The 18,357-nt window shown below is 34.0% G+C and overlaps 1 protein-coding gene and 2 non-coding genes across 3 annotated transcripts in view; all 3 read left to right on the forward strand.

Annotated features, from left to right (window-relative positions):
• Smp_144080 (putative proprotein convertase subtilisin/kexin type 5 precursor (EC 3.4.21.-) (Proprotein convertase PC5) (Subtilisin/kexin-like protease PC5) (PC6) (Subtilisin-like proprotein convertase 6) (SPC6)) overlaps window positions 1-18,357 on the forward strand; it is a gene marked incomplete at its 5' end in the record, with an annotated part of 98,785 nt that overhangs the window by 2,867 nt on the left and 77,561 nt on the right. The window contains 3 exons of the mRNA XM_018795066.1: window positions 1,834-1,971; window positions 6,258-6,331; window positions 9,870-9,958. Coding sequence (XP_018649415.1) covers window positions 1,834-1,971; window positions 6,258-6,331; window positions 9,870-9,958 — 301 coding nt within the window. The remainder of the gene's footprint in view (window positions 1-1,833; window positions 1,972-6,257; window positions 6,332-9,869; window positions 9,959-18,357) is intronic.
• Smp_tRNA_00566_Gln_TTG.1.1 lies at window positions 3,712-3,777 on the forward strand. The gene has a single exon. It is a non-coding gene (tRNA).
• Window positions 11,997-12,063, forward strand: Smp_tRNA_00987_Pseudo_TTA.1.1. Its single transcript has one exon. It is a non-coding gene (tRNA).

The following is an 18,357-nucleotide window of genomic DNA, read 5'->3' on the forward strand; positions in this document are numbered from 1 at the left end:
TCTCGGTACCCTTGTGTCTGGGTCGGGCTAGCCCTTGTAAAACGACGGCCAGTCCAGTGTGCTGGAAAGCAGCTGATGAAAGCTCACACTCGCCAATCGACAACATGCTTGCCCAGCACCCCATACCTAACCTCAGCACTACTTCAAATGTCCGGAGCTTTAACCAGGTTGATTAAAACGGACTGTCCATCTGTGGGAGTTGAGAAACCCTCATTTCAAACCAATGGTGCACATGGGCTCCAGCATTCTAAAGAAGCAAACGGCGTATGAACCTATTATTTTTATTTATTTCAACACATAAACATTGGTACAAAAAAGCACCAGATATATATGCGCCTCACAAATCAAATGAGATTTGTGAGGCGCATATATATCTGGTGCTTTTTTGTACCAATGTTTATGTGTTGAAATAAATAAAAATAATAGGTTCATACGCCGTTTGCTTCTTTAGAATGCTGGAGCCCATGTGCACCATTGGTTTGAAATGAGGGTTTCTCAACTCCCACAGATGGACAGTCCGTTTTAATCAACCTGGTTAAAGCTCCGGACATTTGAAGTAGTGCTGAGGTTAGGTATGGGGTGCTGGGCAAGCATGTTGTCGATTGGCGAGTGTGAGCTTTCATCAGCTGCCGCAACTGGGAGATGTATTACATATGCCAAACCACCACTTACCTCAACATATGTTGCTGGTTGGTGTAGCACTGGACTGAAATACACTCCACGGTAGTGGTTATTGACTGTGAGTCTAAAAAGTCTTGGTAGATGCAAACTAACTGCTTTAAGTCTACGCAGTATCTATAGCTATTTGCTGGGAATGTTAGGTAAAATAGCTCATAATGGGACACAATGGTATAATTGTATTTATTTATTTTCCACCTAATCTCGGGTTTCAATGAGATGGTCTTCAACCTGGTGAGAACGGTTACGACAGGCTTTTTTGACATTCCTTGACCTACTCTGTCTATGAAGTTGACTAATATTTCTTTTTTTTTTCTAATACGATCGGGGGAATTAGTGGAACATGGCGTTTAAAAAGAGAATATATATTGGCGAGGTGTGACAAATACTTATAGGCAGTAAAGATAAGTCAGTCATTTATGTTATACATCTCCGCCTGCTATGTTAAACGTTTTACGTGTATCAACTCATCATCCAACTTGATATACGTTTGTGAATTAGATAAAATGCTAGGTATAATACTCGGGAACTCAGACTAGAGTAGATAAGAGGGAAGGGGTAAATCTGCGACCCAGATGTTAAAAGCCAGTTGGTTTAACGATTAAATCACCACCCTAACTTTTGGTTGAGTTTATTTATCTCCCTTTCATATTGAATATCCATAAAATTGTTATGTATCACTAGTATAATTATTGTATGGAAATGGAAGATAAATGTAATCATTCAGTAAAAAGTCATACGTATTAAAACACTTCATTATTATGATCATCATGATCAGTCGTAGGTCGTATCATTTTCTGGTCACAAGGAACTGTTTCCTGATGTTTTCTGTGCATCCACCGAAAGTCTAGATTTTCTCGTAGTTTCTGAGTTAAAAAGTTAAACATACATTTTAATTGGTAAATATCCTTTTCCTTCAAGCTTTTTTATACATTTTTCTCGTCAGTTTATTTTTATATCTTTATATTTTACACTTAGTACTAGTCTTTTACCCGATTGTTATGGTATTTTAAAGTGTTCTTACTTAAACTGATTCATCAGATTTTCCATTTCTTATTCCAAAACGTTAAAAGCGGAAGCTGTTTAATTAACAAGTTTTCTTCACAAATTAACGGTATGATTTATAAGTACATATTTATATTTCATTTTTTTTAGAACAGAGCTAGTAAAGGTAAAGGTTATGATATGAATGTATTAGAAGCATGGGAGTTAGGCTATACTGGTAAGGGTATCAAAATCACCATTATGGACGATGGAATAGACTACACCCATCCGGATCTGTTGGTAACTTATGTAAGTTTTATTTTTGCATCGAATTATTATAATTTGTTATTCTTCCCAGTATCATTATTCTAGGCTCGTTTAATCGATCTGTATGGAAAGCGGAGTTTTTGTATGAATTCATTGTTACTGTTGGTTTTATAGAGGGATAACGGTATATAATGTCGTGTTAGCATCGAATATGGGTTTCTCCGTTCCTTTAAATTAATAAACAGATTTATTGAAAAGTCCATGCAAAAAATCTATTTTTCCAAAGAAGTCAACTTATTTGGTTCCAGTAACCTGCATTTAAGTGATATTGTTGATCAACGTAACAAACAGACGTTGGACAGAAAGTTATTGTCGTAACTTAACAGTTTAAGATAAGATCTAAAGTAGTGGATGCTTGGTTCAGGTTTGGCAACACCAAAATTTAGGTGAAATCATATCGTACTACCAAGTCTCAACAGTGGTACATAGCATGTACCAGAGTGCACCACTAAGACATGTGCCATTACTATCGTTTCTTAAAATATTCTTACTGGAGTCGAGGAATTTTGCAAAAATCAAACATTATAAGCGTTGTTTAGATATATCATGTTCTAGATCGAACCATAATAAAAGATTTTGTAAAATTATTTCATGCAATAAAAATATTGAGAATATCTGTGAATAGCAAATACTTTAGCTGAATATAGGAACAAAAACCGTTCCTCGTTCTCCGGTTTTTGCTGTTTGGATATGGAGATTTCGTCACCAGGCTTAAAGATTGTGTCGTCAGCACTAACGGCATATATAAACCGTGGTTAGTTTTACTGAAGTTACCAACCTCGGTTGTAAAATGTCCATTATTAAGTATTAGGAGGAATTAGTCGGACAGTTTTTAATATCCGCTAGTCCGCACTTTTTTTCCTGTCGATAAAGATCACTTCCTAAAGGAAAGTCATGTTCATTGAAACTTGGATTTGTACACTCTGGGGATATCCCTAAAGACATGTTTTGTATATTAGAAATAGCTTTGTAAGGTTAACTAGTGTATTTATTAGTTTTTGTTACGTATTAGGATTTGTCAGCTAGTTTTTGCTGTTAGTTGAACGATGTATGTCCAATATCATTGTCAAGTAGGTCTACTCATATTGGCCTTTTGACTTCAATATTACTGCATGGTTATAGGGTTAATGTTGCTACACCCTAATTAATTTGTTAAACTAAAGTAGTTACCGGGTTAGCCTGTTAACGGAATCGATCCCAAAGTCCAGACAAAACAGATTACAGAAGATAAAACCAATGATCGAATCCCCGAGTATATTATTTGAGATTAAAATTTCATTTTTACATGAAGTATTCAACTAAGAATAATGGACGATAAAAACAGTAGTCACAAAGCAGTTGATAATCTATTTTTTCTCTCGTCATATCAATTATTGTAGTTAGAATTAAAGTATTATCATGCTTATGTCCAACGTAAAATGCCATTCTTGAATCTAGTGCTACGACAAATAAAGAAAAATACCAAACTTAGGCACAACTTCTTAGACTTGATTTCCGTTATTCAAATGATAAGTCATTGGGCATTTCGACAATTTCTCATTGTAGCAGATTCATAAACTCAAAAATATCTTTCCGAAACTTGTTAAACATATCTTATTTAGATTCATTCAGTATTGTTTGTTTGAATCTTCCCATCTATTTGTTAGGACTGCAACTGGTCAGTCTCTAATTGGCATATGTGCATACTTCACCCCATCGCACAAGCAAGTGGCTATCAGGACTCAGTGGCCGAGTGGATAACGCGATGGCGTTTGAAGCGAGGGTACTGGGTTCGAGTCCCAGAGTGAACATCAACTCTGAGATGTAGGTACATCCAGCTGACGAGTCCCAAATAGGACGAATCGCGCGTCCTGGATTCCACTGCTAGCCACTATCCATCTCTGCATATCTTATTTAGGTTGTATCAAATGATGTGAAACCAAATAGACATCAGCCTATATGAAATATCTGTATGTATTTAAAAAACGAACTAACAAACAAACGTTTTGTGACTGTTACATTATCTTCGGCAAATAAACAATATTTGTTACCATTGTTTTCATATTTTAAATCGTATAGAATTGCTTTTAATTGTTTTTACTTACCATGATTACCATTTTCTGTTTACTGATTTTAACAAATACGTTGCACAAAATCAATAAATAAGCCTGCATACTGTCTAAATTGTGAGATTCTGTTAAAAAATATCGTTATTTCAGAATAATGCCAATAATGATGATATCCAGAACTTAGTCACATAATTTAAAAACTAGCTTATAGACACTAGAAAATAGGTAGACAGGGAATATAAATAAGTAATGGATGAAATTCAGTTAGCTTTACAAAACAATATGCATCTGACTAATTGACTGGTTAACTGATTAAGTAGCTGACTGATGATAAATCTAATAAACAAATAATGTAAACACGGTATGACTTATAGTCAGACACTGTTTATATGAACTGGAGAAAGGGAAGGTAATAGTAGAAAGGATACCATTTTATGAAAATGAGACAATCCTTGTCATGGTAAAAACAGTCAAAGTTTATATGACGAAATAGAAATATGATGAGTCTATTGAAATTATATCTTTGTATAGGGAAAAACTCAATGGAACAACGTTATTTACACACTTATGTATATTGAGATAATTAATATACGGTGAAAGCACTCAGTTTGCATTGACTGTTTTTACTGTTTTAATCCTGAAAATTCTGTATTTGTTTATATTTACTACTACTGACTCTTATGGACTTATTTCATTTTTTTTTCATCATTACTGTTTGGGCATCTCATGTTAATTTTACTTTTACTATTCTGCTTCATAATAATTTTTTTACGTTATATTCATTTGGAAATATCATAACTCAGTGTCCAACAAATTGCTTTGGTATGACTTCATTTTTTCCATGTAGAACTGGTGTTGCTAAGTAGATTGATATGATGATAATAGATTTTACTGGACAACATAGATGAACATTGAATACGTCTAGTTCACCCACTCCCATTGCTATGTATTTTATTAAGTAGAATAAATATTATAAGATATTTGAACAATGACAGAAAAACTATTCTTTAGTTGAAAATAATTTCTCCACATACAATTGTACTAAATCTTAATTTACTATTAGAAAATGGTTAAATAAATTGTGTTAAATGGTCCAACGAAAGAATACACTTTAAAAGGGTCATAAGGAATACATAGAGGCATAAATCAGAATTTAACATGGATAGGTTTCTAACTCATCGATCAACTGTCGAAAGTGTTGGTACCTACTTAGGCTATTCCTTGCGAAGAACTAATAGTCTTTCTATTTGGGATAGAGCTACTGATCCAACTATGCTTTGTCCTTCGTACTATATGATCGACTTGTTTATTTACCTTTTGAAAACAGTTATAGAAAGCTTCTAGTTGAATAGTTCTGTTTTTCTCACTTCTACACACAAATGTGAATTTATTCAAGTTGTTACGTTCCATATTAAAATAATCAGTGGAAATTATCGAGATCCAAAGCAGCCTAGTCGAAATGATGGTTATGATAATGGTAGAAAACGAGGAAGGAAATATGGTACGATAGGAATTCCGAGAATAACGAGTATGTGATAATGTTGAGGCTGAAGTTTAGTGAAAAATAAGGAATAAAAGAATTTAAGCTAAACCAGTTAATTCCAAGCTATTTCGCTCATGACTTCCAACTACACATAACAGTCTTCTTGTTGACCACAATCAGAAATTATGTACAAATTAGTATGATTCAAATAAATGGTTGATGAATTCACAGACTGTTATCCTATCTCGATCTAGCTGCTCTTCGCGTTTATCTAACCCAATCTTTTGTTAGTTGGATTAGTCAGCCAGATCAAACTAATGAGACTCATAAAATCCTGAAGATAATTCATTCTACCTTAGATACTGTAGCCTCCGTCACTCGGGATCTCATTGTAAGAAATAGCTGTTAAAATTAAGTATGGTGCAATAATTAGCCGGCAGATAGTAATCGCTTTCTTTTCTCGTGAAATCTTTAGTGCGTGTAGGATTCTATCGTCTAAAATATGTTCATGAAAATACTTTACTCAATGTTGCAGTATATTGTGCGTAATGATGATCGATGATTCAATTTTTAATGATTTAACTCCACTCAGCCAACAGTTGTAATATTTTGAATAAACAGGTACTACTTCCAATTGTCTAATGGTTCTTTTATTGCGCGGATTTATGTATATATATATATATAATGGAGTTAAACTTCTCCAATTTATTATTTTATTTAATTCCTTGTCTTTACAGGATCCTAAAGCTAGTATCGATATTAACGGTCATGATAATGATCCCATGCCAAACATACGAAATCGTGATAATAAGTAGGTTCTGTTTACAAAAAAGTATTTTATCTTACATAATAACTACTGATTGTCTGGTTTACCACATGTCTTACTTACGCCTGTTACCCCTCGTGGAGGAGCATAGACCGCCCACCAGAATTCTTCATCCAACTCTGTCATGGACAATCCTTCCCACCTGTTTCCAGTTGCTATTCATCCTATTCATGTCTGCTTCCAATTCTCGGTGGTGTGTTATATCACCTTCCTCCTTACCGTTTCCGTTTACCATTCCAAGTTAACACATGTCTCGTGATTCTGTCTGGTGATTTCCCTAATGTATGTCCTATCCACTCTCACAGTCTTTTCCTCACTTCCTCTTCAGATCGAAGCTGAATTTCCCTCTCCCACAGTAGGATAATTGTTGCTGATGGTATCCGACCAACGGACATTGAGTATCTTGTGTAGACAATTGTTTATAAATACTTTTACCATTTTGATGATGGTTGTAATAGTTGTGGAAGTTTCAGCTCCACACAATAGAACTGGCTATCTTGACGTTCGTATTGAATATCCTCACTTTGATATTGGTTGAGAGACAGTTGCTTTGAGTTCCATATGCTGTTCAATTGTAGGAATGGTGTTGTTGCTTTGCCAATCCTCACCTTGATGTCTGCACTGGATCCTTCTCGTTCATCGATGACGCTGACCAGTCAGTCAGGTACGTGGAAGTTTCCACCTGTTCCATCAGAGTTTCTCCATCAAGTGTAATTGGTTCGTTTGGTGTTCTCCATGTTGTGTTTGAGGATGTTGGTGTCTCTCTTGTCAATGTTGAAGTCTAGTGCAGCAGAGACCACTACTTCACTAGTTGTTTTGATCTGCATTTGTTCGTGTGTATGGGATAGAAGGGCTTCGACAGGTATATTGTATATTGTCAGGTCTTACTGCTTTCCCACTGTTGATTTGTCTGATAGTCACAATTGATTTCTTCGATAGTTGGTGGAGTGACATGTATAGGAATGTCTGTGTGTGTTGCTTCGATATCTCTTGGATTCAATGGAGCTGGTCTATTCGAGAGTTCCTCGAAGTATTCTGCCCATCCGTTCCTCTGTTCTTGAATCTCAGTGATTGTCTTGCCTTCTTTGTCCTTGACCAGTTTCTCTGGTTTACTGTATTTGCCTACCAGTTTCTCCGTCATGTCATATAGTTGTCTTATATTTCCTTCTCTTGCAGCTTTCTCTACTGTCGTCGCTAGGTCTTCCACATATTTATGCTTGTCAGCTGTAATCCCCCTCTTCACTTGCTTGTTTGCTTCTGTGTATCCAACTTGTGCCTTGAATTCCTCTACTCGTGTTCGACTGTTGTTAATTTCTATCTTCTTGTTCTTCTTCCTTTGTTGAATCCAAAACAGGGTTTACATAGAGATGCATTCCTTATGATGATGCTTGTTGCGACCCAGAACCTCCTGACACTTTGAAGTTAGTGCTTTTCTGATCCATTTCCAGTTGTTCCCTATGGTAGTTTATTCTTCTTTGAGTAGATTATGTAAGGGTTGGAACCTGTTGTTTGTCAGTTTGTTGAATGAAGTCTGTATTGAACTTTTTTACTGCTGTTTCCATAGCTCTCCAGTGTTTCTTTAGCTTCGATTTGATCTTGGCCACAACCAAGTGGTGATCTGAAGCTATTTGAGCTCCTCTCCTAGTTCTTACTTCTTCCATTGACCTTCTGAATTTGTTAGTGGTGCAAATATAGTCGACCTGATTCTATGTAGTGTGATCCGGCGATACCCTTGTGGTTTTATGTATGCGTTTGTGTGGGAATGTTGTGCCGCCTACAATCATTTTCTTGAATGCACATAAATTTGCAAATCTGTCACTATTCTCGTTCCTTTCTCCTAGTCAGTCCATGTCTTCCCAAGCTCAACCCTCTTCCTTTGTGTGAGCTTGGGAGCGACAGTAGCCCTAGACGTGCTACAGGCGGAGTTATCGAAATCTAGGGTAATGTAACTTTGAAATTAAGGGAGGTAAATAAGAGAAGTTATTTATCTTATTGTCAAGGATTCCGAACCCTTTCAGGTCTGCTAGAATTCATGAGACTACACAGCTTGCATCATTCCTCCTCAAGGATTAGTAGGTCGATTTCTGAGGATTATATCCCTATCTTGCCATTTTCATGCTTATTTTAATGTACTTCTGCCTCATTAAGTGTGTTTTATCAATCGAGAATGTGAGTGGAGAAAAATCAATCGTCAAATTTGTTTATTTAATACTGAATCACGTAATTAGTTAAAAATTTCTCATGTTAGAAAATAATACTTATCTGCCAGATTGAGGTGAATAAACCATACAGTTGTCGTTTCACTTTTCTGCATACATGGATTGTGTGAGTAGATTAAATCAACTGAATCCTTAAACTATGCAATGCACTTAGGTATCTGGTCATTTTATTTGAAAACATAGTTGTTTTATTCTCACTCTGAACTTTGTACCTTGCAAGCTTTTATACTGATTCTGCTAGATGAACGCTTCATACTCATATATGAAGACAAACCACGTGAAGTGTATGAAAATTACTAAGATTTAAGTTTGACACCAGTCTTTTCAGAAAAATTGACTACTGTCTTCGGAAATCACAATTTGTAGTAAAATTTAACTAAGGCGGATTTCATTTCATGATTTTGTAAATTTAATCTTATCTCTACACCTAAAAATTAACTAGTTTTTTTTTTTTCTAGATTTATTTTGATTTACATAGGTAGTGATTTTAAATCTTTAGTTACAAAAGTCTGTCTCTGAGGTGCTTATAAAAATCTTGAAAGCTCTGAAGCTCATTTGAAAACACAACATTTTATAGTCATTATCACCAACAATAGTGGATTATTACAGTCACACAACATTATTCACAATGTATTTTCAGTCAGTCAGTCACAACGTAGAACTTCGTACGTACGTACATCAGTTCAAGTTGCCATACCACATTAGCACACAGATGCAGTTGTCGATTCAAATCCCATATTGGTAGAAGTAGTAAGAGTATAAGCATTAATGTGAAAGATTGGGGTTCGAAGATGTTATTGAAGGAGTATAATTCAGTGAAACGAATTTGGAAAGAGAAAAAAGATAGTAACATGAAGAATTCAGAAGATTAGAATTTGGCAGAACACAAAGTGGATGCACCTTCACTATTGCAAACGATTTTGAGCCATGTCATTCAAGGTCTCTAACCATCGATTGTTATCATCTCGCGAATCCCAACCAGGTAGTCTACACCTACCAACATGGCTCAGTCCAATTGTCAGTGACTTCATGGATTTGTACCACGTTTTGGTCTGGCCGCCCCTAGCTTTCTTCCAAATAACGTACGTAGTAACAGTTTAGTGTTGTTTTGTAATCCTTCAAATGATAATTCATGCGACTACAGCTTTAGTTATGACTCAAAGCCGAAAACAGTGATAATCATATTGTAAGCATCTTTTGTCTTTCAAATACATAAACATCATGGTTAACTTTTAGACATCCTAGGAATTTATCATGTTATTGTCTAAAAAAAACCTACTGTTTTTTGTTTAAATGATTTTAAGACACGGGACTCGATGCGCTGGACAAATTGCAGCTCAGGGTAATAACTCTGTATGTATTGTCGGTATCGCTCATAATGCACAGATCGGTGGTAAGTTCTTGTATATTGATAAAAATGGATTTTCTTTCTTTATTTTACAGTTTCGTTTTATTCCATACTATTTATATAGTTACCAAATAATGCATATCAACTGAATTATAAATTAGAATGTATTTTCTTATGGATTTGTTTGTCCATTCCCGTTTTGTTCGTTTTTTTCATCAAAGATTTACACAGATTTTTATGCTGTCATATTTTTTATGAGTTCACTAAAAAATAATCCAAGACCTAATGCAGTATACAGATAAATTCATTAACACTCTCATTTCCTGCTACAAGTATGTTTCAAAACTTAGAACCAACAGAGTTTTTTTGTTGTAAATTACTGTATGCGCAAATTAAGGGGTTTAATTGAGGAGGTTTGTTTTGTGAACATTTGGTTATTAATTAATATGTTACTCAAATAGAAAGTTTCTTTTTAATGTTTGCCTTACACTAAAGGTTCATTTATTGAGGAAAGTGATAAAATCAAAACAATTTATACTCGGTATGACAGAATCTCTATGCTTTGTACCGATGATATTTCTCTTGGATAATTGTTGACTCCAATAATACTGTAATCTTATTATGGAAAGGAAATATATTAACAAGTTTGGACTCTACAAGTTGTATATTCTTTTTTTATAGCTACACTAGGGTTTTTAACAATAGGAAGTGAGAATCTTTTCATAGTCTACATAAAGTGAGACAAAATTATTAAGTCAAATGTCAGACAAGTAGAATTAGTAGCAATATCACTGATAGTATAAAAATTTATTTTCTATACAAAAAGAAAAATGAATATTATTGTTATGCTTATCATCACATATATTATTTTTATGGTTCTGGACTTGGCCTTAAAAATTTAATCTATAGCTCATTATAGCCCCAGAATTTCATAGTGTAAGAATGTTCAAGAAACAGCAATGCTATTAAGATCACTAAACGACCTAGGTTACACAGTTATTGAAAGCTGGGAAGCACTGGGCAGCTGTTCCGTCTTAGTATAGGACTCCTCAGGAGTGGCTATCCACGACTTCACCGGTATTGAATTTATGATCTTCAGTTTTTTGTTCAGCGAGAGCTTAACTTTTAAACTACTGAGCTGAGACCCATTGGTTTACATGTCTAACTTCAATAAATTCACGATATTGTACAACCATCTTCCATTGTCCCTGGGTAACTGCCCCACACCGTACACGTACTCCACTGGTCGCGAATTCCTACTGATGATGACCTGATAATATCGTTTGATTAGTCGGTAAAAAGAGATTGACATGCCCTCGTATACAAGAGCTATTACCAATCTTATATATCATTTTCTTTTTCATACAGATTATTTTATTTTGATTAGTAATCTTACAATTAATCTACTTAAACTCCTATTCATCATTATTATCTTTATGTCTTTCATTTTGTATGTATAAAGTTTATTCTTTACTGTTTATTTTATATAATTCTTTATTTATTGTTATAACACTTCAGTCTGAACGTATCCACTTCCTTCATAATACTTGCACAGTTGTAAATAAAATTTCATTTGTTTTTTTGACTTTTCTATAAATCTTTGCAAACTACACAGACGATCGTCTATAGAACATATTAATTTGTACCCATTTTCTAATTTATTCATTCGGTTTATCATTAAATTCATCACATTCATTCATTTGATTTTTATTTTAAAATTGATGATTAGATAAGTTGTTATTTATATAATTGTTCATTGTAACAATTTGCGTATCGGTGGAAACTGAAAAATTGTAAAGGTATTTTTTATTAAATCACAACATTCTTAGGTGATTATACTGATGTGTTTAGTGTGATCAGGCTTTTAACTAATAAAAGCATAGATAATATTGCTAGCCACTATCCATCTTTGCTTATAATGCTTGTGAATTAAGGCAATATCGAGGCAATACTCAGAGTATGCACATATGCCAATAAGAGACTGACCAGTTTCAGTTCTAAACATCAATGGGAAGATTCAAACAAACAATACTAAGTGAATTTAAACTTCACCCCATTGCACAAGCGAGTGGCTATCAGGACTCAGTAGCTGAATGGATAACGCGATGGCGTTTAAAGCGAAAGGTACTGAGTTCGAGTCCCAGAGTGAACATCAGCTCTGAGATAAAGGTACATCCAGATGACGAGTCCTAAATAGGACGAAACGCGCGTCAAACTGGATTCCACTGCTAGCCACCATCCATCTTTGCTTATAATCTGGTATAGTTAGTAACAATCTCCTAGTTTCAAACTGAGGTATGTATTGTGCTCGTCTGTTTGAATAATATCATACTTCTGTAGGCGTTATATTTCATCAATGTTGCTATTGTTTAACATCATTCCTTAAAGTTTGTATAGACAAGTACATTATAATAATAGAAATGTCAGTCTAATCTGTTTAAATTTATATCACTAACTTTGATCATTCATTCAAACCATGAGTAATAAACATTCGTTCTTAAATAACCTTCAACCCCTTATGCAAATTTAATAGAGTAAAAATGGAAAACATTCCTAATAGTATAATAGACAAAGTAATTCTCTTTCTTCTCTTTTATGTATAATTATGATTCATCGAGCTTATCTTGAGTTTTGTTCCCATTTCATGCTATGTAATTATTACATAGAATAGATTGTATTCGCCCAGCAGTGCAATCAGGGACGCGCATCTCTTCCCTATTTTGGTAATGTAAGATGGCAGCACCTGAGTCCATAGTTATTTTTCCATGGGGTTCGAACCCAGTACCGTTCGCTTCAAACGTAAACGCGCAAACGTCCCAGCAAGTCTCGAATAGGGCGAAACGCGTGTCCTGGATGTAACTGCTAACCACATTTAATCTATTATGTCTAAGCTTATGTCATAATAGTCATATCGATGTAATCCTCACAGGGTTCACATCTGCCAACCAATAGCTAAGTTGTTGTGTTTCAGGTGTATTGTTCGCTACGGAAGCTCTAAAATTCTGGTCAAAACTTAATACTAATTCACCTTTAATGTAATGCATACATTATCGAAGTGAATATTGCTTTGATTAGGGAAATTAATTTACGTGAAACATGATGTTCGACGCCATTGTTAAATATCTTAAAGGGTAATCCACTCGACTCCCGATCACTAATTTTCATGTTTTTATTTGTCTCTACCTATTTTTATTGACTTACCAGTTGGTATCATTTAGGATGCATACAGTATGTTTCAAAGCCTAGTCTACAAAGTTGTGCTTGATTAATAATTTTTCGACTGTCCTATCACTTAGTAGTGACTTTTGTCGTGTTTTCTCTATTCTTTTGCTAAGATTGGTAACAATCCAATAGAAATAATTAGTTGACTAAAACTCGTGTTTATTAGCTATAGTAGGCTTAAAGCTATTAGGAATTCATTCAATAATCAGAGTTGTTTAAAACGAAGCCTAACCCTACTCCATAGATCTAGAATAATGAAAACTGTAAACGTGACTTTCTAAAAATGTACCTGATAAAGGATTAACACGATAGCTAGGTTTTCCTCAATACAATTCCCTTATATTTGGTTCAGTATTAAGGAATAGATTGTTAGATTTATTAATAAGTAATCAGAAGGGGTTTTGTGGGGATTTCAGTGTTTTCATAGTTGAAATCATGAGTCAATTGAAGCTAGACCACCATGGAAAACCTGAAAGCACTGGACGGCCGTTTTGTCCTATTGTGGGACTCCTCATCAGTGCGCATCCACGATCCCGCACGCGAGATTCGAACCCAGGACCTACCAGTCTCGCGCCAGAGCACTTAACCGATAGACCACTGAGCCGACATCCGATGGTGTTAATGTCCAATGAAACGGCCGTCTAATGCTTCCAGGTTTTCCTTGGTGGTCTAGCTTCAATTGACTCATTATTTCAACTATGAAAATTGTTAATAAATATTTATTGTATATTCTAAATTTTTTATAAAATTTAGCCATTTGTGGTCTGACGTTTATTAAGGACTTTTGTTGACCAACTCAAGATTGAAATTTAGAGTCAATGTAACCAGTATATTTCATCTACTTATTGTCAGTATGCGCAAAATTCAAGTTCATAGCTTCCTTTTGACTGTATAAATAGCAGGTATCTTTCTCCCTACATCAGTAATATATATATATATATATATATATATATATATTTCTCCCTACATCAGTAATATATATATATATATATATATATATATATTGCCACGCATTTATTTTCAAACAGTTGAATACTTAAATATCTTTTCTTTCATAGAACTTTACTTATTTACGCCTGTTACTCCCAATGGAGCATAGGCCGCCGACCAGCATTCTCCAACCCACTCTGTCCTGGGCATTCCTTTCTAGTTCTATCCATTTTTTGTTCATTCTTCTCATGTCTGTCTCCATTTCTCAGCGTATTGTGTTCTTTGGTCTTCCACTTCTCCGCCTGCAGCTCCTCTGGGGGCTACTGTCGGTCCCAAGCCCGGGTAAAGGAGGAGGGTTGGGCATGGGGTTATCGACCCCATCCCGTAGAAAACCAACTCGGTAAAAAAACGCTAACCAGAAAAAAATTTCATAGGACTTAACGTGTATTTATTAAAATGAAAGCTCTTTAAAAATAATGGAATAATTTTAAATTAACTAACAATATTATAAAATATACAGTATTAATTTACTTTTACTAGAGAAAAAAAAACGAACAAACAAATAAATAAAATTATAAAGCACGTCCCTATCAATGAGATAAAGTTAGGATATAAAAAACAAGTCATGGGTTATTTATGAATGCATATATAGTGTAAGAAGACAATGAAGAAGTGTAGAGAATTTAATTCGATAGATAGGTAAGCATAAATCCAGTGACTTTCTCTATTTTTTTCCCCTATCATTTCATTTCTTTATTCGTAATCCCTATACTTACTTGCCACCTTGTGGATTTTATAATGTAATACTTTTTTGTTTGAAGAATAATTCTATACACACTTGTATTTACTTGGGCACTTATGTACATAAATATTTTGTAAACTGTAAATGTTAAACGTCGTCTTCTGATATGTGAAAGACCCTTATTTTCATATTGGATTACTTGAATTTTTAATCCCCTAAAATTTAATAGTCATTGTTTTCCTTTTTCAGATTATGTTTTTCATTTTTTTGCTAGTATACTGCCCAACAGTCTGGTCTGCATTACTCTATGGCTGTGGAACATGGTGTATGAGAGTAGATGACAATCGTAGGCCTCAGGATTTTGATCATAGGTCTATTCAAAGCACTTATTAGTATTATTTGTTTGAATCTTCCCATTGATGTTTAGGACTGAAACTGGTCAGTCTCGTATTGGCATATGTGCATACTAGGCGTATTGCCTCGATATTGAGATGAGTGTATCAAGATGTAGCATCCAATCATAAATTTGTTGAATGTTTGACTCTGTGTTAGTAGATACAGACTATCTGGTTATTATTATTGTTACAAATAGTTGGATACGTTGGGTAACATGGTCCAGGACTGGTCACAATTCCGCAGGTGCATCCTCTTTTTGTTTCAAATACGTATATTTTTTATTCCATGAAGTCATTCTTTCTTTTTGGATCATATTTTATCTGCTTCATATATTTTGCAACCACTGATAATGTTACTCTTATTACTATTGTTTCATTTGCCTGATGATTTCATCTCAATGTGGTAATGTGTTTTGACAACTTGAAACGACGGACAAGATTCCAGGTTTTTTATAACTGTCTGACTTAATAGAAAACCTTATCTGGAAAAAAACAGCTTTTATCATGCTTTTGTCATTTTATTGTGTTTATTGGCCTACCTTCAGTTGCGAATAATTTATTTAGCTTTGCTCTGGTACACTTTTATTTTAATTGCATTTTTCGTAAATAGAGTTAATTCATTCTGACAAATATTGTGAGTCTTAAAGAAACTATGGTTATTTCTTTCTGGAATTTCCTGCATTTCACTTGTGTTTGATAATTTTCTTCTTGTGTTTATGCGTTATTTCTTAGTTTAATTAAGCTTGGTATTTTTTTTTGTGTGTGTTGTATTTGTCAACCATCTTGAACTCTTGTCGTATATCCAACTAATTAATATCTTAAAAGAAAGCAACACAGTTAAAAGTTGCTACCTTATTGTTCTAATTATGTTTGTATGTATACTATAGGCTTTTTGTTAGCGTTTAAAAGCCCCATATTTGGATTACAATTGTGGTAAATATCAATCTATAGTTTTTTTGGCCATTTCCAATTGGTCTTGATATCGTTGGGTGATATCTTGACAGGAAATTTGTATTTGTGTATCTGACTTGCATTTTTAGCGCAATCACCATAATATAAATACTAATCCTGCTTCAGTTTGGGCACCTGGGCAGTATCACAGCCCTCACACAAATCGAATGAGATTTGTGCGGCGCATATGTATACGGTGCCCCTTTGCACCAATATTTATGTGTTTAAATAAATAAATAAAAATAAATACTAATAGTGTGGTGTGCGCTACTTATGTGGACACATATAATTAGTATGTAGCAAGAATTGGAAATGGAATCCTTACTGGCAGAAGACTGAAATAAAAAAAGTGGGAGGAAAACAGAGAGCAATCGGAATAACTAAATAATTGGAAGAATGATGGAATATGTGAAGGACCACTCAAAGAAAATTTGAAAATGATGTATTCAGTTCTTGATTTTCATATTTCACAAAGGCACTGTGTGATTTTGTATATAATTAAGTGGTTAACCGTACCTGGGTTTACGTTCACTACAATATTATAATCACATTTATTAGAAAGTAAGGTCAATTACAAAGTAACGCATTTTTTTCGTAAATCAGGCAATAAATTTTTTCAGTTGTACACGGATATACTACTCGGTTTCACATTGAGTGGAGTAAGTATAATGTATTTGAATTATTGTCTGAACCACTTGATTCCAACTTTTAAAACAAAGTGTTGAATATTATGATGATTGCATTAGATTTAAATCCAAATCACTGATTGTTTACAGTCAATCACAATACACATTAGTTAAATTAAAGTAGATAAGAGTTCGTTATGACTAAACACATGATTTCAGTAGATCGTTGTAAACTACCTAGTCCAGTGAATAGCATACTTTCCCATAAATTCATGACTTAGATAAGTTTAAGTAATCTATTTTTTGACAAAAAGGTCTCAGATTGATATTCTAGTTACAAATGTCGATCTGCAATGGAAGTGTGCTCTGGACGGTACTTTTCGGGTCAAGCACAAAAATATTAGGTCAATAAACTCCCACTTTTAATCTATAACTCAATGACTAAAAGTTTAATACTTTAATCACTAAATGATAGCTTCACACAGTCAATGATGTAAAATAATATATTATTGTCTGTTTAACGACTGAGTTTTAGTAAATGATATTTCTGTGACTAGATGACAGAGGTTCATATGTTTTCTTTCTTTACTTTCCTATACATGTGAAATAATACTTCACTATTTATTATTATTATTATTATTAGTAATAGTAGTGGTAGTAGTGTGATGTGGTCTACTTATATTCTTATAAGTAGTATATGGTGATGGTCAGACTTAGAATGTATTTTGGCAGAAGACCGATAAGGAAAGAACTGAAATGAAGCGCAATTGGTTGAAAAATACATAAACAATGAGATTAGAGAAGATAGATTGATATTTACGGAAGGGACAGTGAAGATTGAGACAAGTGATTGTTATTTTGCAAATTAACTGTTTGCTGTTTGGTTATCAGATCTTAGTAAAGATAGTCTGTAATTTGTGCTCAAATACATTCGATTGTCCCCAACCCGTGTTTTGTTCACTACAGTGGTAGTAGTCGTAGTAGTAGTAGTAGTAATTTCCTTCCATTCATTTCTATAATGTTTTCTTAGTCTACATGATGTTGATAATTTCTGTCAGTTTTTAATTATTTGTATACTCTCAATACAAAGTATTTTGAACTGATCTTCATTACTGTCATTGTATTTTGAAGTTGATCTCATCAAATAGTCAATTTGTCATCTAACTGTATTTATGTTATAAATTTTTTTAAAATTTCATTAATCCAATTTTGTTTAAATCCTTGTTTTTATCTATGGATATATATATATATATATATATATATATATATATATATATATATATATATATATATGTTTTAATGGACATGGACGGCCGGACCATAATTACATATACGAGTTAGGGACAACAAAATTCTTAATCATTTATAAAATATGTTTGAATATGGACAATACAGTTGTCAATCGGTAAACTTTAGTTTTCGGCAAAGCGTTTTTCTGTTTGACTTAATGATAAGTAATGGGGTTCGTCAGAACTACAAACTGGACATTATTCTCGTGTATGTATGTAAACGAGTTTACCAAGTACATGTTTGGATATTTTATCTTAATTCACACATTTTGTCTAAAGACTAATGCTA

This window comes from Schistosoma mansoni, chromosome 1 (genome assembly GCF_000237925.1).
Source record: "Schistosoma mansoni strain Puerto Rico chromosome 1, complete genome".
Classification (NCBI taxonomy): Eukaryota; Metazoa; Platyhelminthes; class Trematoda; order Strigeidida; family Schistosomatidae; genus Schistosoma; species Schistosoma mansoni.